The sequence below is a fragment of the Triturus cristatus genome, chromosome 10 (genome assembly GCF_964204655.1).
Source record: "Triturus cristatus chromosome 10, aTriCri1.1, whole genome shotgun sequence".
NCBI classification, from domain to species: Eukaryota; Metazoa; Chordata; class Amphibia; order Caudata; family Salamandridae; genus Triturus; species Triturus cristatus.
In genome coordinates, this window is record NC_140593.1 from 94400028 (window position 1) to 94426779 (window position 26752).

Genomic DNA, 26752 nt, shown 5'->3' on the forward strand with positions numbered 1-26752 from the left:
ATAAACAGCCTGTGTTTAAAGTTAAAAAAAAAAAAAACATTTTGAATCAGATTTGCAACCGAAAAGATAGAAACTATTTTTTAGGCAGATGTAGGCTTTGTGCCGTCACTCAAAATGAAGGGAACCAATGGATGAAGTGGGCTGACCCAATGCCACGCTGTATGCGCTGTGGTGCGCAGAAGCCACATTTGAATGACAATTTAACAGATCAATGGAATGACGCCGCTGACCACAAGCCCCTCTTGGAATGAATTTTAATCATCATTCTTGATATTTGACCTTTCTTATACATATATACCTTCCATGTACCTATGTATTACTTTACTCCTCCTGTAAATAAAAATAAATGAATAAAACAATAATTATTTTGACCCTCTCCGATGCACTACCCTATATCTTACCCTATACAGTGGCGGCCACTATTTAAATAGGGTGATACGTCGAGTGGGAGGGTGGGGGTTGTAGATGAAAAGAAAAACCACTTACCTGCAGGCCCCCCATTATCCTTTTCAATCCAACGTACAGACTTGCATGTCCACTGCTCAAATAATTCATATTTCCCTATACTAATCCACCACTAATCCTTTCTGAGGACTGGAGTAGCGTGCTACTCGCTGAAAAGCGCTCAGACACCTCATATGGGGCAGTAAGCGCTATATAATTGGAATTACAATTATAATTAATTTAGGGAAAATCAATAGCTTGGAGAGACCGCTAAAACTGTCTCAAAGGCCAGACCCAAAAAGCAGTTGTGAGTGTTTTGAGAAATACCACCGAGGAGGTGAGAAGCAGGTAGTGGCCTGGCCTGCATGCAGATGTGAAAACACCAGCCAGATGCAGGCTGATTGAGGACGCTCCACCCTAGAATGTCCATTCAAGTCAACGGCAAATAAAGAGTTAGACAGACCTCATGATGCATTCTAGGAAAAGTTTTTTCTAGTCAAACTCCGTTCCAAATTACCTGGTAACAACGATTGTTTAGATGTTATCTGGCATTTATGAGCAATTACACAGTAAGTAAGCCTCTTGACTCTGCACTTTGAAGTTAATTGTTTATTTGCTCGGTGCTGCTATAAAACACTCCTTTCACAGCTACACTTTTGAAACAACCTTAAATCTCTCTTTATCGAATTGGACTTGTAAAAAAAAAAATCACAATTACGTTATTAGGTTACTATTTCACCAAAAGAGGGGCTTTATGTAAACTGACCTCCTTGGGGAAAAGTGAGGTCTGACCAGCACTCAGGCAGCCCTCAGTCCTTCCACGTGGCTGTTAATCACTGACAAGTTCTCACGTTGCACGCCTGCATCATGTGTGCAGTGGCTGCCTCTTAAAGATATCTGACTGCAACTGTCTAGTTACACACCTGCTCGCCAGGTTCAGGTTCCAGAGGTGTGGAGGCCATAAAGATTCAACCTTTCTTTGGCACCGACACAAAAGGTGAAAAAACACCAACCTTACAGGAGCCTTGGTTACCAGCCCTTTACTGTTTGGAGACAGACATTCGAAAAAATGTAACAAAAAAACAAACAAAAAACCTCAAATCACCTCTCCCAATGTACAATAAATATGATCTTTTTAAAAAGAACTAGAAAAATAACCTGTGGGTACAATTCACTCACAGAGAGTTCAGTATTTGACCGGTGCCTTTTTATTTCATTCTCGCGGGTTCTTTTTCTTCTCTATCTCCTTTTGTCACTGTTTTTCCGTGTTTCTCTCCCTCCTCCTTTTCTCGGTTTGTGCTTTTCTCCCTCTTGCTTTTGATCAGACTGTTGAGGAAAAACAACTGCTGATCCCTAAAAAATTAGTCCAATGGCCTCACCTGCAAGCACCGGCTCAAATAAACCACTGATCGTGAGGATATTTTCCAGTGAAGTTGCAGACTGATCTCTCCCTGCTTAGAACTGAATTCATATCACACATGATTTAAGATTAGAATAAGAAACGAGCTTTGTATGAAAGTTCATTAGTTCAGTTCAGTTCATGAACTTTATTCGGGTAGCTTAGTACCCATAAAAGCACAGCATCATAGCAAATTAAGTGACAAATGGAGGGCTAGAAATACATGATAATAAAACGTTTACAATGATATAACCATAACATTTTGGTAAGTTGAGCAACAAGTTAAAAAGAACTTCACTGGTAATAAATAATTTACTATTAATAAAACATTATATCAACGGGCAGTTGTACAGAGATAGTTCATTAAAATGTCGACCTCCTGGGTTGCATTTGAGGAAGAACCCTTGAGTTGAGTTCTCCTGACGCTCCCAATAAACCACTGAGTCATCATCCATCTTCTATCTAGAAATAGTGAGGCCAGAACTAGTATTACATCTTTTCAATCTCATTTACAGATGAAATCCGCAGAGGTTGTGGTGAAAGTTCACTTACAGAGGGATGAATGTCCTATAAAAGGCCCTGATCTGCATCCAAGACACAAACAACGTCTTACTGGCCACGTAAAGCAAAGACAGATGAAACACAGCAGAAACACAACATTTCTACTGAAAATTGCTCCTTTGTTACCCTCTTTAATATTACACGCTATATGAATGAGTCAGTGGTGAGCCAGACGAGTAACACTTGGATTGTACAGTAATCAGGTTAGGGAAGGACTACAATTATTTAGGGCTCTTGCTGGCTGCATCATTGTCTCTTTAAACAGCAGTATTGGCGTTTCACATTTTTACCAGCATACTGGTACTGCCCAGCACCCGAGTAAGAGCATAAATCCACCTTGGTTGCCACAACCTCAGGTTTCTTGTTGCGAGTGATAGCGTATTCTCGCGACAGCTCGCATTGAGAAACTGCCCGTTCGCGTTGAGAAAGCTGCAGCTCGAGTAAAAATCTACTCGAGCGGCAGAAAATTAAAGCAGGGACCGCTTGCACTGTGCATGGTGCCGTTTGCAATGATTGCACAGTGGACGAGCATCCGACGCTGGGCAATCACTGCGAATGACATTTTTCTATAGTACTCCGCCGCTCGCGTAGCTCTGCGTAGTGTGGCAGAGTTTTTTTTGCACTTCGCATAGTGCAACTCCGCGAACTACGCCCAGGGTTAATAATAATGTCCTAATGGTTCTATCCACAGGTGTTAATGTAGTGCCGCTGTACTACCTACCTGTGAGTAATAGCTCTGCTGTGTTCTTACCTATTTGTACCCCCAACACCTAGTCATTAGGGAGATGTTTTCACTAACAGGACCACTAACAGTGTTCACCCCTAGGCACATCATGGGTCAAAGATAGACTCTGACCCTCCCAAAGTCTGGTCAGTTTACGCTGCCAGAATCCTTCAGGTCTGCCCTGCCCCTGATAAGTGTTGCATATCGCCTTCACGAATGTTTTTATATACCCTTGGTAGGGTTTACTTCCTCCACTTCTCTGCGGGTATTCACTTCCCACCTGGTCCCTGGAGTGACCCTGCTCAATAATTACTATTCAAATAGGGAAGTGTCCACTTGAGGTCACTCCGACACCCCATGCGCTATTTATAATCCACAATGTGCCGCATGATCTGTATCGCATATGGAGATACACAAGCATCTGCTGCCCATTCTGTAATATTACAGTACCCCCCCACGCCTTGAGACCCTCACGGGTGAGTAGTTGCGCTTTACAAACCCTGATTGATTGACTGAATGCTGGCCACATGCACTGTGGCACATCCAGGGCACCTAATGTAATAAGGTCTCAGGAGTTCATCTGCAGTTCTTCCGATTCGGAATCTGCTTCGAATCCATTATGCATTGGTACCCACTGTAACTAAAGGTATGCAATCTGGGAACCTGCACCAGGGATAGCAGAGTGGGGCACAGGGGGACTTTGACTATTGAAGCTACCGATGAGTTATCAATTCTGTAACATAGTAATATACTCGATGACACACAAGCAGGGTTTCAACCCAATAGAAGAACTGAAACTGCCCTGATATCACCTCCGCATGGCCTCTGACCCAAACAACACCAGTACCTTTTTAGGCCGGTCACCAGCAGTCAACTCTGTTCACCATAATATACTGATTTGTAGACTTAACAGTTGTTGTGTCAAAGGAACTGCCCTTACACGATTCTCCTTTTTTCTAGAAAACAGATCTCCAAGAGATTTTCTTTAAAGTTTCACATCACCCAGCTCATCCTCTCACTATGAGAAGACCCCTCCACCACGAAGGCCAGCTTTCACACGTACATGACGAGCATCGCCGACTAGATGAAAAACAACTGCCCAAAACTCAACACAGACAAAATGGAAGAGCTGATCTTCGGGAACACCACCTACCCGTAGAATGACTCCTGGTGGCCTTCGGAACTAGGACCAGCACCACCCCGACAGACCACGCATGCAACCTTGGCATCATCCTGGGCAGCAAGCTCACCATGAAAAACCAGATCAACGCAGCATCCTCCGCCAGCTTCCTCGCTCTTCGCAGGCTCCGTAAGATCTTCAAATGGCTCCCCATCAACACCAGATGCACCGTCACTCAAGCCCTAATCACCCGCTGGCTGGACTAGAGCAACGCTTAATGTAGGAACCACCACCCACCTCCTGAAGAGACTACAGACCATACAGAATTCAGCAGCCAGACTCATCCTCCACCTCCCCAAGCGGACCCACATCACCCCTCACCTAAACAAGCTCCACTGGCTCCTCATTCAGAAGAGATGCAACTTCAAGATGCTGATCCACACCTGCAAAGCCCTTCACAACACGCACACATCAACAACCACCTCTCCGTCCCTCCAGACACCTGCACTGCGACACTCTCTCTCCCGTGCGCAACCCCGCACCCACTAAAGTAACAGTGGAGGACACTCCGTCTCCTGGAACAACCTCCTGCTTCACATCCGAACCTCAGCCTCTCTCCTGGAATTCAGGAAAGGACTCAAAACCTGGCCGACCAACTGACACCTCCGTAAGCAGCAGCGTTCTCAGCGCCTGGACGCCCTTACAGGTGATTAGCTGAGCTTTATAAATCCCGATTAATGTATTTTCTTTCACTTTCCCATTTAATCAGTATGTTGGTTGCCGATTCTACCCATGTGCAGATGACGCCAAGTTGAGAATCCATCTCAAAGGAACCAGCTCCTGATCTGACACATTAAGCAACTGTCCTTGCAATGCAAAAAAATGAATGAATGGTAACGATGTGAGAACATAGAAAAGATCAAAATACTGATTGAGCAAAACGACCCCTCAGTAGGGGCTCCCACACTCCGGCCATGGGTCCTGGGTTTTTCGCCTTTTTCTAGGTTTAGTGTTAAAAGCCTGGGCATCAAACGTGATGCCAAGTTGAGAATGGACATCCAGGTAGAATCTGTTTATTCCTCCTGTACCCGGTCTATGCGTAAAATTAGACCCATTCTATCCCTAATCTCCAGTGCTTAATTTGAGCCGGTGGTTTCTGGTGCTCAAGACCAGCACTTAATTGATAACACCGGAGCTTGAGACAGTCTGCCACAAGGTGGAGCTGTCTGCCACAAGGTGGAACTGTCTGGCTAATTTAGAGATGACCAGATCAGCGGTTAATTATTAATTCAATATACATTAAAAATGATTAATACCTGCCGCCCACGCCATTCTTAAAGCCCTGGGGGCCTCGAATAGTCCAAATTGTCGCACTTGTAGGAGTGTGAGGGTTAGAAGTTGAGTTGTAAGTGTCATTGGCAGCGCTGGCGGGGGCAATGGGTGACGCAAGCTGCAGTGGCCTCCTGATGAAGGCCCTGGCACTTTTTAACTAACAAATTAAGCACTGCTCTCTACAGAAAGCAGAAGTTTGGTTGGGGCAGCGGGACTAGGGTGCTGATGTCGTCACTGCAGCGCCCTTTATTGGGATGCACCCAAGTCCTTTCTTTGGCGACTTCAAACAGATCAAAAACAAGCCTCCAGGTTTGGAGTCTTAGCTTCCAAAATGTCTACCCCCGCTTCCTCTTTTCTCATTTAATTTAGGGCCAAGAGACCTTAGAGTGTGCGCCATCACTAAACGTAGCTGAAACTAAAGTAACTTAAAGTAACGTAGCCAGCCCGAAGGAGAGACTGCCTCCTCTGCACGCGTCAGCAGTCGACCCTTCTCGGTCAACCTCTCTCTTCATCACCAGCTGGCATCCCCCCCCCCCCAGCTGCCTCGCACACAGCCCCTCCCCCCCCCCCCCAAGCACCCCCCATCAGCCCAGGGCTGTGTCCACTCGGGACATTCGGATTTCTGACATCGCACGCGCTTCATCTGCACATTCACGTCAGCTTACAACAATATGAACATATTTTTAATAGGGGTCTACAGAGCGCCTCTTTAATCACCTCTAAGCGACTTAAGCAAACGACGGCCTCATTGCCCAGTGCCATGGGACTCCGTGTACTTCCGATATAAGCACAGCAAGCTGTGTTGGCCTGGACAGGATTGACATTCGTAACCTACAGCAATGCGCAGCATTAGTCGGCGGTGAGCGTTTAACTGAGCCATTTTGAGAACTGCTTTTATAATCGGAGGTTGTCAGGAAGGTAGCGGCAGGTGACAGTTTTCCATCCCGGCAGGGCTGCATAAGACTTTCATTCTCCTCAGCTGGGGGGCCTGTTTACCCAGGCCGGAGGTGAGCGGAAGCTGCGCTCTTCTCGTGCGTACATCGAGAGTGAGTTCTATAAAAAGAGCAGCGGTTAGTCAGCCGCTCAGGTTGGAGAGTTCGCCCTGGGTAAGCACGTCACCCCCAGGCCCCCATGAATGACGCCTATGTGCCGCACCTGGACACTCATCAGAGGACGGAGCCGAGGAGAGCCAGCGCTAATGACTCCATCCTAATGCCCCTGCCTCATTAGTGGGCCCACGGATGTGGTCAGGGGGTGGCTGCCTTCTTCTCAAGTTCAACATCGCTGGCTCCATTTGCAAGGGAAATTAGGGTCTGGGTTTTCTCATAAATCCGTGAGCTTTAATCTTAGTTTAGCATCAGTGAGCTCGGGAACGGGGGGAGGGGGGGGGGGGCTGTAAAAAGATGCTGTAGTCCAGGCTGCGAAGGTGCCCTTTGTTGACAGGGTCGGACGGGAACAACGTACGTCACATGAGCTCTGAAGGCAGGTGGGGGATGTTCTGCCCCCACACTCCAGAGACCAGCTGATCTGGAGGTGCACGTTTGCGCCTTACACAACACCGTCACACAAAAACCAATTTGGAAGGCAAATTCCGGATCTTACCTGCTCGTGTTAGCGTGACAGATATTACCACAAACCCCGAGGCCTGTCACGCAGCCTTCTGCTGTGCCGGAGGTGGAGACGCCTAGCTATGGATAATTTGTAAAAAAAAAAAATGTATATACATGTGCCGGGGCTCTCGTCAGGAGGCAGCTTGCACCAGCCCATTTCTCCTGTTAGCCATCGCCTAAAACAGAACCAACTACTAACCATGAAAGTGGGGAGAGGGTGTGGTGTAATGGCCAGAGCTGCCGACTTTGGAGCTGGGGAACCAGGTTCTAGTCTTGGAGTTGGCTCAACAAGCTGTGATCCTAGGCAAATCACCTAATCTCCCCGTAAATGAATGTGTGTGATGATTAAGTGACCGTGCTGAGCAGTGGAAACCACCAGCTCAAATTAAGCCTACAGGGCTACAGAGGTAATTTAGGTGATGACTGGCTCTGCCCAGACCTACTCTCTCGATCTCCTTGCAGGCCACTGGGATTCGGATTCCACCGGCACTCTCGCCATTTAACTGTGCTGTAAACACCAAGTTTTACTATCAACCAACTCAAAGATACTTAATTCATTGACGGTGGAAAAATAAAAGGCAGAACCAGCCCTGCCGTGATTCCAGCCTACGACCTGCAGCTTTTACACAATGATGCTTTTATTCAGCCATTTCACTGTGCTCCAGCTCTGTGGTAAGGTGGGTGGACTATCCACCAGGTGCCGCGCTGGCCACGATGGGCACCAATGGCATGGTGTGCATCGCTACAAGGTAAGGGGGTAAGGCATTGGCCACTCTTCAGCCGGCTTCAATTTACTTTTAAAAAAAAATGCTGGCTTGTGCCTTGGTGTAGTATCCCATGTGCCCCCACTCCTGTAGTATCCCATGTGCCCCCACTCCTGTAGTATCCCATGTGCCCCCCACTCCCTGTAGTATCCTGTGTGTCCCCACTACCTGTATGTCTGAGCTGGTGTCTGGAATGCCGAGGCTCAAGGATGTCACAGAAGGCTGGTGTGTGGCGCGCAATGGAAGCTGGAAGACTGGGAACACGGGAGGGAGGATACAACCCTGACAGGACATACCTCCTGTAACCTAAGGGTCTAGCATGAAATAAAGAACTTACCACCAACCTGTAGGTGCTCTAAACTCTTGTAGGAAGACCCTGCCCTTCAACCACAGCACTTGGGCAGTGTCCGCTTTGGTGCAGGCAGGGGTACATGCACTAGAAGGGAAGAGCCCCCTCATGTGGCAGCCATAACATGTGCCCTTGGTTCCCTGACCCAAGCCCTCTGCTTGCACCAGCCTGCCTGCCCCTGACAGCCAGCCTCGCCAGTCTGCCAGCCACCCATGGGGTACAATACAGGAGCAGCAACAAGAGTCAAAGCTCCAGCATCCCGGACCAGCAGAAGGCTCCTCCAGAGCCGAAATGTATCCACCTCTCTCAGCAGCCGGAACAAGTACCTAGAACATAAAGTCCTGGTCTGCGCGAAGGATGACCTGCTTCATTTTCAACTTTCTCTTAAGCCTCTGTTTGAATCCTTTCATTAGTGCCTGCAGCACTAAACTAAACATTTTGGATTAAAAATAAAAAAAATACACTTCTTTCCACTAACCCTCTGTTATTGGTAGGTTTGTAAAGGTTCTGTTCGGTCCTACAGATTAGCCACCCCCCCTCCCAATATGAGAGGCTCTAACAGCTCTTCATTAATGCTCGCTCAGTCACTCAAAGCCAGGTGGCACCATGGACTGGTCTTCAGGGGAACAGGAGGTTCTGCCATGGCCTGTGACACTGCGAGGTCTGAACTTCACCGCAGCACCTACAAGATGGGGTCTTCACTCATCACTCCATGGACCGGTGATGTGTGCGAGAGATGGAGGCCCGCCTCCTCTGTACCATCGCTAACCCTGGGTCTCCGGAGGCAGCAGGCAATTGTGGTAGCAGACGTCGCTTCCGTTTGCGCTCACACGATTGACAACTTCTACATTCCAAATCAAACTATGACGTTTTTCAACTTTGTGTGTAGTATTTATTGATCCTCTTCGAGAAATCAATTCTCGTGCATATATCGCAAGCACTTATGTTTCCTGCATATTGTTCACAATTATGTAGGTGCTTCCCATGTTAGGATCCTGTTGGAATTGTTTCTGACCACTGCTCCTTAACGTCTCTGGTGGTAGAAACATGACGGCGATGGAATATCCCTCAGAAATCTCCCAGAGATACCCCCTTTATTGAAACCGGAGCTCGCAGATTGTCTTCTTTCACAATTCTCTGGGCGTGTGAATTATCTTAAGACATCATGAACAGCTGAAGATGGGCAGCCGGGTCAGTGCACAACTCACCTTCCATCCCTGACATATAGACTCTTTACGTGAAACTCTATAGACAACACATCCAGGATCAACACAGGCATGACGGGAAAGATCTTCAGTTTCCGACCAGGAACTAGTGCTCATTTCGGGTACTTCGCTTTCTTTGTTATTTGCATCCTGTTCTGCCATCTTTTCTGATCCGGTCAGTTGTTGCTCTCTGCCTCTCCTCTTCGAGGTTTGTCAAAGCCTTCGTTTCTCCTTGAATATGAATCCCCTTCTCCCATTGGTGTATCCTGATCTTTCTACGCAGATGACTTCCTTATGTTGCTTTTTTACATCTTCCTCTTTGAATGACTGCTCACTCACTGACACGATCTCTGACTGTGTCTCTTTATCAGCAATGGATGTCATCCCATTCTTTGAAACAACAACAAAAATGATGGATTGGAATACTTGAATAAATCTCAGCCGCATTCCATCATGCGCAGCATTCCATCTCAGATACCAACTAGCCTCACGCAGGTGAGCCTTACTCCAGTAGTAAAGTCCAGCCCGGACTACAGGCCATGCCTCTCTGAATGGGAACACAAGAAACCTCAGAGAAGTTCCTGCCTTGTCGGCTTCGTCAGCGAGGTGCACCTTGCGTCAAGTGCCACAGTGAACTGGATGACCCAGACCATGGTCTACCTGTCGCACTTAGGGCATCTCACAAAACAAGGAAAAAAAGTAGTGGGAATGCTTGTTCATCCTAGTGCCTCCTTCTTATCCCTGTAAACATCAAAATTCTCTGCTTTCCCGTCTCTTCTGCCCATGCCTCTTGTCCCTGCATCGCTTTCGCTCCCCCAGCCTTTCTCGCGTAACCTTTGTATCTTCTATTCCTTTCTCAATTCACATCTTTTTCCTTCCTGGTATATTCTGTTTCCCACTGTCTAACATCTGCACAAATTCTCTGTTTAGCTGCCTTACACATAACCAAGGCCTGCATTACTGCTCTTGGTGCTTCTTGGCGGCGATATTGCTGGCCTCTTTTTGTAGTTCTCCCTGTATCCTCGCGAGCTCCGCTCCAGTCTCTGTTCACCTCTTCCTCCTGCCTCCTCTTCTGTTCATCTCCCAGGGCTCCCACCGCTCCTTCTCAGAGGTTCCTCTTCCCTTCTGGTTTTCCATCCTATGTTCAATGCATCCATGGTCTCCACTCCTACCCGTGATCTTGGTTCTGCGTCTCTTCATCTCGTCCATCTTTGTTCACCTGCTCCTCAGTTTCGATGTCGATCATGGAATTCTCTCCGTTTCTACCCCTTCTGGTCCCAACTCATCATCCTGAAGAACATTCACAGGCTTCTTTCTCTCGCTCTTGGTCCCTAGGATGTTGCGTCCTTTTGATGTTTACAACTGTAGTATTTATTCTACTTCGCTTTGGAGAAAGCGCTCTATATAGAATTAAAATGAAAGGGGGAGGATCTGGCGTAACGGCCAGAGCTGCCGACTGTGGAGTTGGGGAAACGGATTTGAGACTCGGCGTCGGCTCAGCATCCTGTGATTCTGGGCAAATCAATTAATCTCCCTGTGCCTAGAAAAAAATGAATGTGTTCTTGGGTAAAGTAACTGGTGCCTCTGTAAAGCGCTCCAATTCCTTCGGGTCTAGTTTGCGCTATATAAAACTGAAAAAACAAAAATGGAACTAAATGATCGAAAGCATGCCGAAGTAAGATGCTGAAGGATGGAAAATGGGAACGAGAGATCCAGGCAGAGAAAAAAGACTGTACGAAAAATAAGTAGAAAATATTTGGACGGTACAACAGCAAATCCATACATTATCGACCACAGAAGTGGAATCTGAGACGGGAAATGTGCTGGATCAGGAAATGTAATTAAAATGCAGTTCATTCCATATATGGTACTTTCTGTGCTCGGTTAGGCGTATAAAGGCAACCCTCTGTTACCATCTTACACTGATCCAGTGTTCCATGCAGTCTGCACTCAGCACACCTCTACTTCTCAGAGACAACTCACAACCGCATATAAATGCCACCACAGGTCCAGCCACAACAAGATGGGCTTCAGACTCCAGGGCAAAACAAAATACAGTACCACACACCTGCCACCTTGACAAGAGTGCAAAGTTCATGAAAAAGTTAAAGACAACGTTTGACCTTTTTTTGTAGTGAAAGATTTTGTTTTTAAATTGAAGCACATTAGAAGTAGGAACCAAACCTGTGCAGAGCAATACAGTTTTCTTCTATTGAATGGATATTTCAGCATTCAATTTAACAGGCTGTTTGCTTCTTTATGTGGCGGAAGTTTGTGTGTGACATCACCGCAGCAAGGCTTCCTGGGAAGTGTTGCTTCGCCAGCCCGGCGGGAGGTGGGATGATGAGTAGGAGATAAGAGACAAGAGTTGGCCTAATGGCTAGGGCGCTCCACCTCGGACCTGGGGAACTGGGTTCGAGTCTCGGTAATGACACTGAACGTCCCGTGATTCTGGGCAAATCACTTAATCTCCCCGTGCCTAACAAAGAATGAATGTGTGTCCTCCTGCAACGTAACTGGTGCTATGTAAAGCGCACTGATACTTGATTGGATTTGGGTCAAGTTCGCGCAATATAAAACTCTGAAAAAAGGGGACATCATTCTACAAGCCCTGGCATTCACCACTGCGCAAACGGTAGTGGATTCCCCAAGTAAAGCGGCTCTAACATCTACCTCTCCAGGATAATAGGGCTCAGGGTCCTTAGCCAGTCATATTGAAGCGCTGGTCAGCACAGGCGGTCGCATTTGAATTGCTAATATACAAACTGTGGGATAACAGAAGCCTACCTGGATGTGGGGTCTCCATCCCACATGTCTCCGCCTCTACTCATGTGAGCATGCTTAGCTGAGAGCCAACCAGAACAGTTTCATTTTCAGGAGTTTTTTTAAACGTATGTCTCATGAGTAGAGGCGGAGACATGTGGGATGGAGACCGCACATCCAGGTAGGCTTCTGTTACCCCACAGTTTGTATATTAGCAATTCAAATGCGACCGCCTGTGCTGACCAGCGCTTCAATATGACTGGCTAAAGACCGTGAGCCCTATTATCCTGGAGAGGTAGATGTTAGAGCCGCTTTACTTGGGGAATCCACTACCGTTTGCGGTAAGGACTTAGGTGGGGACACCAATTGTTATCAAACGTGGGCCCTGAAACACTCAGTGACTTTGCACCATGTTTCAGCCTCTTTTGTTGGATAAGGCCGGAAGGGGCTGATCAAAGCTCTCTTGTTATAATGAGGGCGAGTCTTTCCAGTAGTGCAAGTTTTTGACACTTTTCCACTTGTTGTAAACATTTCCTGGAAGGTACCACTGAAATCAGGAGATACTTTGACAGAATATGAGGATCTCGACTCTTTTGAAGGTTTCATCAAACTCCGAACCGTGACAGTTAAGACAAGTGCATTGATTAACAGAATTGCTGCAGGGATTCTGCTGGGAAGCGGAACTGTGCCTTGGAAGAACAGGACGTCTGAAAGAAGGACAGAGCCTCTCTTCTGCGTCAGTACCTGTAGGCTCAAACACGACTAGCTCACAGTGCTTCACCGGTACTCCTAACCTTTCCAGAGTAGTAGGCGATTTTGGCAAACCTAGAACGTGAACCTCTAATCCCCAAGGGTACCGTGGAAACAGATCATCACCTTTCGTTCTCACTCATGCATGTCCATCGTAAACGAGGAAAGACACAAAGGAAGTTTACAGTATATTTATTGAAACTTCCGTAGTCTATTTTGAAGCAAGTGTGCTGCGATTAGTAAACAAATACAGCTAAGCATGTGATCAACATTACTAGCAGGCTGTAAACTATAAACAACCCGACCATGGCAAGTCATATATCTATTTAAGCCTACCCCAGGGATATATTGGTGATCTCTGGGATTAGCACTGGACCCCATACCTGGTGTGAGTATTTAGGTGGTCCGCATCATAGGTGTACACTCAGTTTATGCAAAGGTGCTGCCTCTGTTCCAGGACCGGTCTCTCAGCTGGGATTCTCCTCTCTCCCCCTCAACGGGACGAGACATGGTTTATGCCATAAGAACTACTGTGTTGGAAAACTGCAGCTGTGCTACTGTGTTATGTCTAAAAATGTTAGGAGATGTTGCTGACCGACCTCATGAAAACAGTGCAGCACGTTGTTCAACCTTGTACGAAATATTCAGACTGAATTCCAAGAAGAGTCACTTAATAAATCATATGTACAGCATATTTCTAAAAAACACGTCACAAAAACAACTGTATTACGTGTGGCTGTACAAAACAAAGACAGCCTAAAGCAGCTCATACGCACAACCAAGGGAAAAGCAAAGTGGGCCCTGAAGGGAAAACAGTACAGCACCAGCTAGCGAGGAAAGGAGGAATTCCAACAGGATGCGCCACAAGATTCCAGCAAGAGTTAGGAAGCTTTGACTTTATGAGCGAGGCTGGAAACATTCCCCACTTTCATCAGTTTGGAGGATCTAAGCTTGTTTGTTTGCTATGGGAGGGAGAGAGTGAAAGGGAGTAAGGAAACCACTGGCTCGGCAGGAGAGACTCGCAGCTTTTTGCTGTTTCCAACTTGATAAACAGAAGAAGATGCTAGCCTGGTTCTTGGGATGTGGCCAGACCGCTTCCATTCCGTCTGAGTGGCTCAGCTCTTTGTAAATATGAAGGACTTCCTTTTGTCTGGCGAGAGGCTTCGCGAATGTGTTGGACGAATGAAGCCTTTTCTTTTCTCTAATGGCCTTACTATAACCTCGTGCATGCATCTTGCACCGGGCCTTGTCTACATCTGACCCTGTTCTGACCCATGTATGATCCAGTTTGCAATTGGCTCTTAAGTTCTGCCAGTTCCCCGATGAAATGTGCATTTGTTAGCCTTGAGGCACGTTTTGTTCTGGTTTTATTCCATCCGTTCAGTCAATAGCAGCGCTGTGCATAGACTATGATGTCACAGATAGCAGACATGAAGAGTTTATAAATACAAGTGAGGCCCCTTCTAGTGTCAGCTGGTTCCTTTCATGGCCCTTTAAACCCACACAAGAGCTTATCTTGTGAAATTGCCCTTTGTAGAGGGGAGGGGCAATACCATGCAGATTCTTAGAGCTGGCGGCCACACCTAAATTATTTAATTGTACAATTATTTTTGGTTTTTTGTGACTGCAGACTAAAGTAACTGCAAAATCCAATATGAACATGCCACCTAATAAAACACATGCATGAAAGGCAGTAGTGATTGTGCCACATATGACTCTTACATCTCCACGTCCCTTCTACTCATCCCAAACCCCCTCCTACTGCTATGAACTCAACAAAACAAATCTGGACCCTTCCCTCTTCTATCCCTCCTTCCCTCTTCTATCCCTCCTTCCCTCTTCTATCCCTCCTTCCCTCCTCTATCCCCCCTTCCCTCTTCTATCCCTCCTTCCCTCTTCTATCCCCCCTTCCCTCTTCTATCCCTCCTTCCAACTTCTATCCCCCCTTCCCTCTTCTATCCCTCCTTCCCTCTTCTATCCCTCCTTCCCTCTTCTATCCCTCCTTCCCTCTTCTATCCCTCCTTCCCTCTTCTATCCCCCCTTCCCTCTTCTATCCCCCCTTCCCTCTTCTATCCCCCCTTCCCTCTTCTATCCCTCCTTCCCTCTTCTATCCCTCCTTCCCTCTTCTATCCCTCCTTCCCTCTTCTATCCCCCCTTCCCTCTTCTATCCCTCCTTCCAACTTCTATCCCCCCTTCCCTCTTCTATCCCTCCTTCCCTCTTCTATCCCCCCTTCCCTCTTCTATCCCTCCTTCCCTCTTCTATCCCTCCTTCCCTCTTCTATCCCTCCTTCCCTCTTCTATCCCCCCTTCCCTCTTCTATCCCTCCTTCCAACTTCTATCCCCCCTTCCCTCTTCTATCCCTCCTTCCCTCTTCTATCCCCCCTTCCCTCTTCTATCCCCCCTTCCCTCTTCTATCCCCCCTTCCCTCTTCTATCCCTCCTTCCAACTTCTATCCCTCCTTCCCTCTTCTATCCCTCCTTCCCTCTTCTATCCCCCCTTCCCTCTTCTATCCCCCCTTCCCTCTTCTATCCCTCCTTCCCTCTTCTATCCCCCCTTCCCTCTTCTATCCCTCCTTCCCTCTTCTATCCCTCCTTCCCTCTTCTATCCCTCCTTCCCTCTTCTATCCCTCCTTCCCTCTTCTATCCCTCCTTCCCTCTTCTATCCCCCCTTCCCTCTTCTATCCCCCCTTCCCTCTTCTATCCCTCCTTCCAACTTCTATCCCCCCTTCCCTCTTCTAACCCTCCTTCCCTCTTCTATCCCCCCTTCCCTCTTCTATCCCTCCTTCCCTCTTCTATCCCTCCTTCCCTCTTCTATTCCCCACTATTCCTTTTCAATCCAAAAAACAGAATAATACGTCCACCACTCAAATTAATTTCATATTTCCATATACTAACTCCCATCCACTTCCCCTTTCTCACCCCTAACCCCTCCTACAGCTATAACCCCCCCCCCCCCAAAAATGCTTAGAACCTTCCCTCTTCCTTCTCAATCCAAATAACTAACATATCCACCACTCAAATTACTTTCATATTTCCCTATACTAATTCACCAGTTATACTTTATGAGGTACGCCGAAAAAGTGCTTTGACGCCTGGTCAGGGGTAGTAAGCCCTATATAAATGCAATACAATACATAACAGTTAGCATGCACCCCTGTTTGCCATTGCCCCTCCCCCAAGAAGAGAAATCACCACAGAACAAGTCCAGCACCAAAGACGTAAGTAAAGTTCTGTCAGATAATGGGACAGACCTCCTGCCCGAGCCCAGTTGAAGGAAACAGTCTTTCATCATTTAGATCTTGATAAAATGAGTTCCTATGAATTGGTCAATGCTGTATTTTTTTTTTTTTAGATCCGTCATTAGTCACGCTGGACAAAGGCCACTCACATGTTTCTTCCGCCCACCGAACGATGCAATGTGATCCGGCGCGTTGTCCTACTTCATCTATTGACTATTGACTATCTAGCGCGGTCACTGATGTCACCGTGCTTCATCCCATGTGCACGACCCCCTGATACCGAGGGCTCTTCGGTGCCAGGGGTTTCAGGACTAATCTGTTATTTTTATATTCTCTGTATTCTTACACTTTCCATGCATATTACATGCTTATCCAAAACATTTAAAAAAACATTTTTAATGTTAAAAAAACACACTGGCTAAAAGGAAATGTCCTGCAATAGTTGACACTGGGGAGAAGGACTCTATGTGCGCCACGTGCTTCTTGTGAAAGTGCAGAATGCGTCAGTCATTGTGAAGTTGCCCGCGGCGGACTCAGCGCTCCACGCGGAAGGCGGGAGTAAGATGTGAATGACAGACCAATGGACGAAGAGGGCCGGCTGCAAACCCCTATATTATATTATATAAATACACACACACAGATGTCATATGGACTCTATATATATAGGGGCCGACAAGGGAATGATGTTACAATCTGTTTTACAACCCACACATACGTCATCAGAGACATTCTAGAGCCCTTATTGTTGCTGCATTCTGATGATGTAAGACTGGGTAAGAGGCCACGCTTTGTTCACTGGAGGGTCCCTGTAAAACAGGCCCAAACACTGGCGACTAAAGAGTGCCCAGGCAACCGGGCTGGCACGCCCAAAGCTTTGGGTGACACGGTGTTCTGCTATTTTAGGAGTGTGTCCTCAGGAGTCTCTTTACATTACGTGATCAAAGGCACTCCTGATACACAGGGCAGGAATGTACCCTAGTTACACACTGCTCCAGTACTTCCTCGCAGTGCAATTTCTGTTTCTTTTCTTTTCTCTAATTTTAGCGCGAGAGGCGGGGCTGTCGCGCCTTCACTGCGCCCCTGGCTGCCATCCAGCGCCGTGTCCAGGGCCACGCTGTCCCTGGACCCTGCCTCTGGGTCACAGAACGGGTTTGTAGGGTCTGTAATGCTGAATTCTGGAATGTACACACGAACAAGTGAACAGGAGCCTGCATCTAAAAAAGGTACAAGATGTGAGCCACCCTATGCGTTGGCCAGCTCAGCTCATGGCACCTGGCACCATATCTTTCTCTAAGACATCCACACACTTTCGTGCACCGCACTAGTGTGTGCCCCGGTGCCAAGATATCCTTTGCGTGTTGGCGGATCCAGACTGGTCTGGCTCATGTGACGGAAGCACTCTGCCCATCATAGAGGGCTCGCCTGGTGGCGGGTTACTAGGTCGGGTATTGGGGCCATGCGCATCACTAGTAAAGCCACAGACACGTTCAGATGTGGTAAGGCTCCATTTCTTTCCGTGCCAAGTGCGAAGATTGTGTGCTTGAGAAAACCCCAGTGCAGTGCCGCCCACCACCCACAACTCAAGAACAGTCAAGAGACAGTGGCCGCGGAGGGACTCACAGGTGCCGGCACGGGGTATGAGTGGAATGGTGAAAAACACACACCAGTATCACTTTCTGGGGTCTCTGCTCCACTGCATTGGGAGGGGTCTGGCCCTGGTGACAGTGAGAGTGGACACTCTCCCTGGGCACTGCGCCGTGGAGCAAAAAGTGAACATATCCGGATGCAACCTACAGTCACCAGGGTCATATTGACCCTGACTAGGGTTACCCAATGGCTCCATGTCAACAGGGACTGCGTGCTCTTGTCCCAGACTTAGATCATGCATAAGAATGCATTCTGGGATTTGTAGTCTTGGTTCACATCAGCCGAATCATTTGGACTAAACCACCAGTTTACTGTGGTTTACTAAGCAAGAGGCCGCGGCTAGAGTGTTACCCCAGCGACATGGAGCTCTTTGGGCATACTTCAGAGCTTTAATAGAAACCATGACGAGGATAATGAAGACAATGATGTTTAGATATTATAAGAAGCATGATGTGGTGTGCAATGTCCAAAATCAATGCTCAAAATATATTGGGAACTGGCGAGGGCATGTCTAAAAATACAGAACTGCTTCATGGACCGGAAACAGGAAATACATTAAAATATACCCTGGTGTAAAGATACACCCACAAACACCGTATCTTCAAGGGGGGGTGGGAGGTTAAGTAGCTTCTTTCTTCTAGATAGAACAATCAGCATACAACAACAGACGTTGTACAGTAAAGGTTTTACATGCTATGTTTAGACTAACACACCTGGCTCCAGACAAAACATGAGGAACTGTGTTAACAAACCCAGACTCATGCGCCATAATGGTGACCCAGGGGCACTCATACCAGGTCTGTTAAAAATGCATTTGTATAGGTCCCTTTCAAGACCATGCCCTGTATCAGCATGGGGTGGGTGCCTGGAGATGGTGGGTGGAGATGAGTGTCTGGAGATAAGTGGGTGATCACAGCGGCCATCTTGGTGTGGGTGGAGATAAGTGCCTGGAGATAAGTGGATGGGTGATCACAGCAGCCATATCGGTGTGGGTGGAGATAAGTGCCTGGAGATAAGTGGGTGGGTGATCACAGCAGCCATATTGGTGTGGGTGGAGATAAGTGCCTGGAGATAAGTGGGTGGGTGATCAAAGCGGCCATCTTGGTGTGGGTGGAGATGTGTGTCTGGAGATAAGTGGGTGGGTGATCACAGCGACCATCCTGGTGTGGCATCAAATCACAAAAACACACAGGAAGGGAGAAGGGTGAGCTTCCTACGAAGGGGACACTGTACAGAAACATGATCTTAAGAAACTTTTCAATCTCTACTCATGGTTCAACACGCAGGAGAATTAGAATATGGAACCTATCTTAAACATTTTCACAGACACAATGGACATATAAAAAAAAACCTCAGTCTACTATTACATCGTGCACATCCAGCACATAGAAGCCCAAAGCACCCAGAATGCAGAAAGATAAAGAAAATATCAAGGAACTGAAGCAAGTTCACGAAACAACAATGCATCAAAAGTCATCTACATAATTATCAAGACATCATAGACATCACGTCTGTAACTAAAAAAAAATCACCATATCAATAAGAATAGCACCCAACTGGGGGTGAATGTTTGACAATGTTCAACATTCCGTCCATCATCTTTTTGTGTTGCATTTTCACCCTATGTGGGAAGGGTATGCCCAGACGTGGGTCCCGTGCTCACTACGCCACTGGAGTCAAGCTATCCTGGCTGATGAGGGCTGAAAGCCCGAAACCGGTCCCAGGATGCTTGATTCTGGTCCAGGGAAGACATGGCCTGGCAGTTTGGTCTGGACTGTTCCCATGAGGCACAGGGTCAAGACTGATTTGCACATGGCTATGTCTGAACTGGGGTGGCGTGGTGAGCAAAATAACGATGGATTAAACCCAGATCTGTGACTGGGGGTGAATGTTTGACAATGTTCAACATTCCGTCCATCATCTTTTTGTGTTGAATAGCACCCAACATCATGTCTATAAATTAGAGGAAACCCCCACTATTAACCAGCACCTAACAAAGACAACACCGAACGCAATCGGTATAACCAGAAGAAAGCAACAAACACCCTCTCCATCCCGCCGAGTCCATTCACTTCTCAAACAAATAGAGCAAGAAACATCCTCTCCATGAAGAAATAGTGTTGAGCGTCCTTTTTATAATGTAACACCATCTCTAGGCGGGATAACTTAAGCCCCGGCAGCAGGATATTTACACCTAGAATGCCTTGGCCACAATTCAATAACATTTCAAGGGGTGTTCAATCACATTTGGGAAATGAAATGACGTGTTCTGCTAACTCCAAGAGAGAATTTGTCCTCTTTACAAAAGGACCAGCAAATCGTGCTTGATCACTCTCAGCAGACAGGCAAAGTGCAGCAAGAGGTGGGAGTGTAAGCGACTGCCCACAACCAAGAACAAAGTCCTCTCACCCAACACCCTCCCTGCTGCGGAAGACTACAGTAGCCACAGCCCTCAATCAGACATCTGTGCACAAGCTCACCCACACCCCCGCAAAGGGCATACAAGCACACAGACACATGCATACACAGAGCTAAACGATTGTGTACGTGGTAAACACAACAAATTGACAACCTTTACCTTTGTAAGAACCTTTAAAGGCATTCCAATCGGTGTGACAGCGTTCATGGACCGCTCAGAACTGCCCGGAATCCATGCGTTTTCCGACTGAATCTGGAAAACAAACACAGACAAAAAAGAAACATGAAATAAAAGTGTGATAATGCACTACATGTAAAGCTGTAGGTAATGCCACAACCCTAGCCTAGCTGAAGCAACATTCTGCTGCTCACTTGAACTGTCATGGGGGCAACCTTTGCTTCAAGCAATGCAAATGTCACACCCCTTATTAGATGCCCGAAAACTGGAACTGATAATAAAGCAAGGGGTTTCTGGTATTGCACATCATCAGAGTACAGCAGGTACGACATTCATCACACAACTGCCTCGCTCGCCCACTCCATCAGAGCTTCTTTCCAGACTGCCTGCTCTCTATGAATGTTTTAAAGGTATACATAAAATATGAAGCCTTAACCCGGGCTCAGTGGAAAGATTGCTTTTAAGCATGTGTTGTTTCCGAAACAGAGTCGCCCGAAAAGTGGATTACACATGTGGCTGAAATACAAAATTAATGTGTGTTTTGTGTTGTTGCTCTTGATGTACTGGTATAAAGTAAAAATAACACGTTTTAAAAATACAAGATGTGCTCCCTAAGTGTACTGCAGAAGACAATCCTCCTGCCATGAACCCCCTTCACTGTTTATTCAAAAGGGCCTTCTTCAGGACATTCATCAGTCATTTAAGGACACGGTTTACAAAGAATTGGGCAACTATCCCTCCCCAACATTCCTTGGTCACCCACAAGACACATATCAAGCTCACAGCTGGCATGTGAATGACTCTGTCCCAGCCCTACTGGCATGTCAAAGGTATAGTGCTGGGTGGAAATCTGATTTCCCTACCTACTCCCGTCTTCTACGCCGATCACATCTTGCTTTTGAGACAACCAGAGGTCTCCAGCACAGGGGAGATGCAAGGATACCACGGCGGCTCCACCGCGTCGCTTCACTGCTCTGCGAGCAGATCAAAAAGAAAAAAGAAAATGATAATATGCATTGTTATTATCACTTTATTTTTCAGTCGTAGCTCAGCTGGTTAGGGGCGGGGCAGGGCTGTCGCAGAGGAACAGGGGGAGGAGTGGTGAGCACGGTGACAGGAGTGATGGTTTGGCTAGCTGTCTTAGCCCGGCCAAACAGTCATGCGCGCGTTGCAGGTTTTCCACCGGGCTGTATTGTACAGCCTGGTGTAGAACACGCACAGCCTCCCAGTCCTTCTCTGAGCGCTGAACCGCGGCGCTCAGACCAATCACAACGCTGCTGTCATGCAGTGTTGTGATTGGCTAGGGGAGCCTGTGTGCTTTCTGCCCCTCAAGTCCTGCTGTCGACTGAAGAGCCGAAGAGGACAGAGGCAGCGGCTGGCCTGCAGGCGATTTTGTAATATTTTTTTTAAAGTACACTTATTTTTGCATGCATGGCTCTATTAAAGCCGGACTTGGCTTTGCCAAGATTTCTTTGAACTGAGTATTAATTTTGCACAAACCTATGGTGGTGGCTTTGTAACTGTAAGAAAAAAAAGGACCATTTTACCCACTGCCTGGCCGCTCTGTGATGACTGACTGTCTTTAGCTATCTATCTGCATCAGATCAGGGGAATGATTATTCTAAGGACACTCTTGAATGAAATACTGGACGTCTACAAGTAAATTTGAAATCGAACCTCTTTGCTAAACACATGAGCTCTTCTACGTGTCGCTCTGAGTCAGGCATCCTCTGACTCTGCGAGAGGTGAACTGGTTATAGGGAAGCGAACTCAATGTTATCCGCTCACATCAAAGCAACTATGAGCAGAGGGTCCAAGGACATGTTCCTTTTATACTGCACAGTACAGTTGGCATCCATCATGGCACGGAAACAGTTTGAACAGCGTGATGGGGTCAGGGTGCCACCATATCGCAAAGCGATCATTGACTAAACTATTTGCACAAATCAAACAGTCTGGGTCTCACCACTGGCGCAACACCGAGACTACTGTCTTCAGAATCTTGTCCGACGCCCTCGAAGCGGCTTGTGCCACAGAAACAGACCTGCTCCAACGATCAGACAACAGTGCGGCCTTCAGTATCTTTGATCATAAGATCCTGCAGAGGAAGCAGGGGACTGTGACCGTACAGGTTCCATTTTTGCATTCCTTAGTGTGATGCATGGTATGAGAGAAGTAAAAGCAGGAATACCTACATTAGTTAAAGCCCTGATGAATGCCATTGACATGTAGGAGCATAGGAAAAGGTTGAAACATGTAGGCAAAGTATGAAGCGGATGGATGGTTCACTATATCTCATTTAAGGTCCACGTGAAATATCTGGGGCCCCTCACCAATAAAATGGAATATCCTATAGGTGTATACCTCAAGGTATAGTTAGCAGAGATCTGGATCTCCGCCACTATCCAGTTGACTTTATCTGAACTCCTGCACATTAGTTGAGACCGCCTAGGTGGCATCTACCTACCTTGGTGTGGATAGGTCACTGATGATGCAGCATGTCACAATAATGTGAGGGTGGGGTGATTTATCCATTTCTTTTGGAGAGCTGCTGTTTACTTAAAGGAGTGAACTAATTGTTCACTTCATGGACCCAAGCACCTGTAGTTGGCTGTATGTTTTTTGCATGCATCATATGGGTCTTCAGGGGGGCGTCTTTGGACAATGGACACTTAGTGCCACATTGGTTGAGTGGATTGGATACTGTATGATGTCACACGCACACTTTGACTACCCTGGTCATTAAACCATCTAGCTCCATCGAAGAGGACACTTGTCTCTTGGTAACCTCTCTGACTAGTCGTCTTCTTGCTCACTCACCCCCTGTGGAGCACTGGTCTGATGCCAACAGTGCCTTGGTGGTGCCCAAAATCTTCCATTAATATTTGTCTTGAAGGTGCTGCGAGAGATGGTCAACTCGGAGTTGGTTCTACACTCATCCCCCGACCTGGCCTGTCGACAACTGTGTCGAAGAGTTCGTTCACGAGCTCCTTTGTCCTCCTGGTTGATTCTTCGCTTTGAAACGCACTGCCCAGAAGAGGGATTCTAGGAGAACTGTTGAAATTATCTGGAGAACATGTGGCTCACTGCAAGTTACCAGAAATGGAAGCCAAGTAACTTAGTGTGTGAATCTGGCCGTGAATGATGACCCCGCATTTAACACAAGATGGCTCTTATAAAGGGTGCGGTCAGTCGTCCACCCAAGTACTACGAGTATTTCTTTTTAATTACACAAAAACTTGGCACATGCAGAGGGACACTCTATAGGAATCAAAGGTGCTTCCCAAAGCTGGGTTGGGAAATTGGAAGCTGGGCCATGTTTGTACAGAGTCCACTCAGGCGGCTGTAAATGGCGCCTCCCGAGACAGGCACCAGGTACCACCAACGCTTCCCCCGTAATGCTCAGCAACAGGGCGGAGTGGCAAATGTTTAAAAAAACAGTAATCTGGAGAAAAAATACCTTGAAAGCCCCTTCTTTGTGAGGTGCAACTTCTCGCCGGAGCCTCAAGGCTTGGCAGGGTGGGTAAGTCTGCCGGAAAGTATCCGGCACCCATCCTGACATGTTTGTGTTTCCTCCAGAGGCACAAGCAGCAGAAGCGAAGAAAACTGAGTGCATATAGCATGGTCAGCAGAGCCAGAATGAGAGAGCGCTTTATTCAGAGCAGGGACCAACCTCTTGGCTCCCAGTCTCCCCGGCATCTTATAAATCAATTTACGGTCAAGTCATAGATCCATATGTCGGCCTCTGGGCATTTTCCAAGCCTTCCAGGCCCAGATGATTCTGGCACGGATCTAGTGTTCTGGGGATTCTGTGAAACCCGCAGATGTGCTTTCCTTGGCACACAACAGGGGTTTCAGTCTCATAAAGTTCGGCTCGCGATATGTTGCACACTGGATGAAGGTTGTCCTTTGAGCCCTTGTAAATCCCCTGCTGGGTGTTATTTTATATGCGTGATAATTATAGACTGGGTGGAATATGCAGGCTCTATGTAGACGCCACCCCGCGGCTTCAGCTCCGGGCGTTAACGCTTCATAAAATGACTGACACTTGATAGGCAGATATTTCATTAATTGCCACGAGGCTAAAGTTATTTTGATCTGTTGCTACTGTTTGCAGTTGACAGACCGACGTGGAAAATATGACCAATGACAGGGTGCCCACGCTGATGGGCATCTCTTGAAGACTCAATGACCAATGTGATTTACTGTCCTACATATAAAACTGTATGCGTCAACGCCTCTAAATATATACATATAGGATTTACAGGGGTATAAGAGCCACCAGGACCAAGCGACGGTCCCGAAGCCCAGAGTACTCTCGCACAAAAAACTTTATTTGGTTTCCAACTTTGCCTTTCTTTTTACACTATTACTACTAAAGTACACGATTGACTTGTAATTTTCTGCATTACACCACGGTATTTACAGAACAGCTCACGCCTGCCCCACAATTCTCTGCATTAAATCACGGCATTTACATAACAGCTTACGCCTGCCCCACAATTCTCTGCATTAAACCATGGCATATACAGAACAGCTCACGCCTGCCCCACAATTCTCTGCGTTATACCACGGCATTTACAGAACAGCTCACGCCTGCCCCACAATTCTCTGCATTAAACCACTGCATTTACAGGCAGCTCACGCCTGCCCCACAATTCTCTGCATTATACCACGGCATTTACAGAACAGCTCACGCCTGCCCCACAATTCTCTGCGTTATACCACGGCATTTACAGAACAGCTCACGCCTGCCCCACAATTCTCTGCATTAAACCACTGAATTTACAGGAAGCTCACGCCTGCCCCACAATTCTCTGCATTAAACCACTGCATTCACAGAACAGCTCACCCCTGTCCAAGAGTTCTTTGCATTACACCACGGTATTTACAGAAGAGCTCATGTCTGTCCCACAATTCCCTGCATTAAATCACGGCATTTACAGAACAGCTCACGCCTGCCCCACAATTCTCTGCGTTAAACCACGGCATTTACAGAACAGCTCACGCCTGCCCCACAATTCTCTGCATTAAACCATGGCATATACAGAACAGCTCACGCCTGCCCCACAATTCTCTGCGTTAAACCACGACATTTACAGAACAGCTCACGCCTGCCCCACAATTCCCTCCATTACACCACAGCATTGACTGAACAGCAGTCTCCGGCTCACGCCTGTCCCAGAGTTCTCTGCGTCAGTCCAGTGTGTTCACTGGACAGCATGTCTCCGGCTCACCCCTGCCCCAGAGTTCTCTGCGTCAGTCCAGTGTGTTCACTTGACAGCATGTCTCCGGCTCACGCCTGTCCCAGAGTTCTCTGCGTCAGTCCAGTGTGTTCACTTGACAGCATGTCTCCGGCTCACGCCTGTCCCAGAGTTCTCTGCGTCAGTCCAGTGTGTTCACTGGACAGCATGTCTCCGGCTCACGCCTGTCCCAGAGTTCTCTGCGTTAGTCCAGTGTGTCTCCTGCTCACCAGGGCTGTGGCTTTAAGAAGCTGTAAGCACCGACTGCTGCACCTGAACAAAATGTTCTGACGTTGACAAGACTATGCTTATGAGTAGGCGTGGCCTGCGAGTAGGGGCGGCCGAGTTCTAACCATTAGTGTATGCACATTAAGAGGCTCCATTTTTGATTTTTAAGTTTGTTTTTTCTGGGAACTTCCCTCTGTTGCGAGGGTGTCCACTGTGTCTTTTATGCAGCATCAGGTCTGCAGGGAGGGCCTACTCCTGGCTTCATCCTCTCATTCCACATTCTTGGTTCCAGGCCCTTTATTTGCAGGGATCCCTCCTTGAGTGGCACGTCGGCTTACCCTTACACGGGGTGTGAGGGGGGGGCCTGGAAGGTTCAAGCAACGAATAAGACGACAACTGGAAGGTTCAAGCAACGAATAAGACAACAACAGCTGAGGACCCAAAGGGGTCCGTCCCCCTGCCGTTACCTGGGGGAGGTGGGCCCAGAGCGGCCATTAACCTGTTTTGTCCTTTTCCCTTGACCAGGAACTGGCCGGTGACAGGGGAGAGGAGAAGGTGGATGAAGACAGGTGGAGTAAATTTACTTATTTACTGTGTGTATTTGACAAACGTGACCTTTTTCCTTCACAGGTAAAAGGTCAATGGGATAGCTTATGCGCTTGTTGTAAAGTTTGCTACCAATGACTTACAATTAAAATAGAGCTTTATGAAAGGGGACGATTGACGTATCTGAACCAGAAGCGAGGCCCTAACAAGGGTTTAGGAATACAAAATAAATA

At 47.3% G+C, this 26752-nt stretch overlaps 1 protein-coding gene across 10 annotated transcripts in view; it reads right to left on the reverse strand.

Moving 5' to 3' along the window:
* Window positions 1–26752, reverse strand: part of THRB (thyroid hormone receptor beta) — a 600087-nt gene that overhangs the window by 260447 nt on the left and 312888 nt on the right. For all 10 annotated transcript variants that reach the window (XM_085630527.1, XM_085630519.1, XM_085630516.1 and 7 more), the window contains one exon: window positions 20485–20577. Coding sequence is in view for 7 of the 10 variants with exons in the window: in XM_085630516.1 (XP_085486642.1) it covers window positions 20485–20577 (93 nt within the window). In the remaining 3 variants the exon portion in view is untranslated. Of the gene's footprint in view, window positions 1–20484; window positions 20578–26752 lie in introns of those variants that run through there.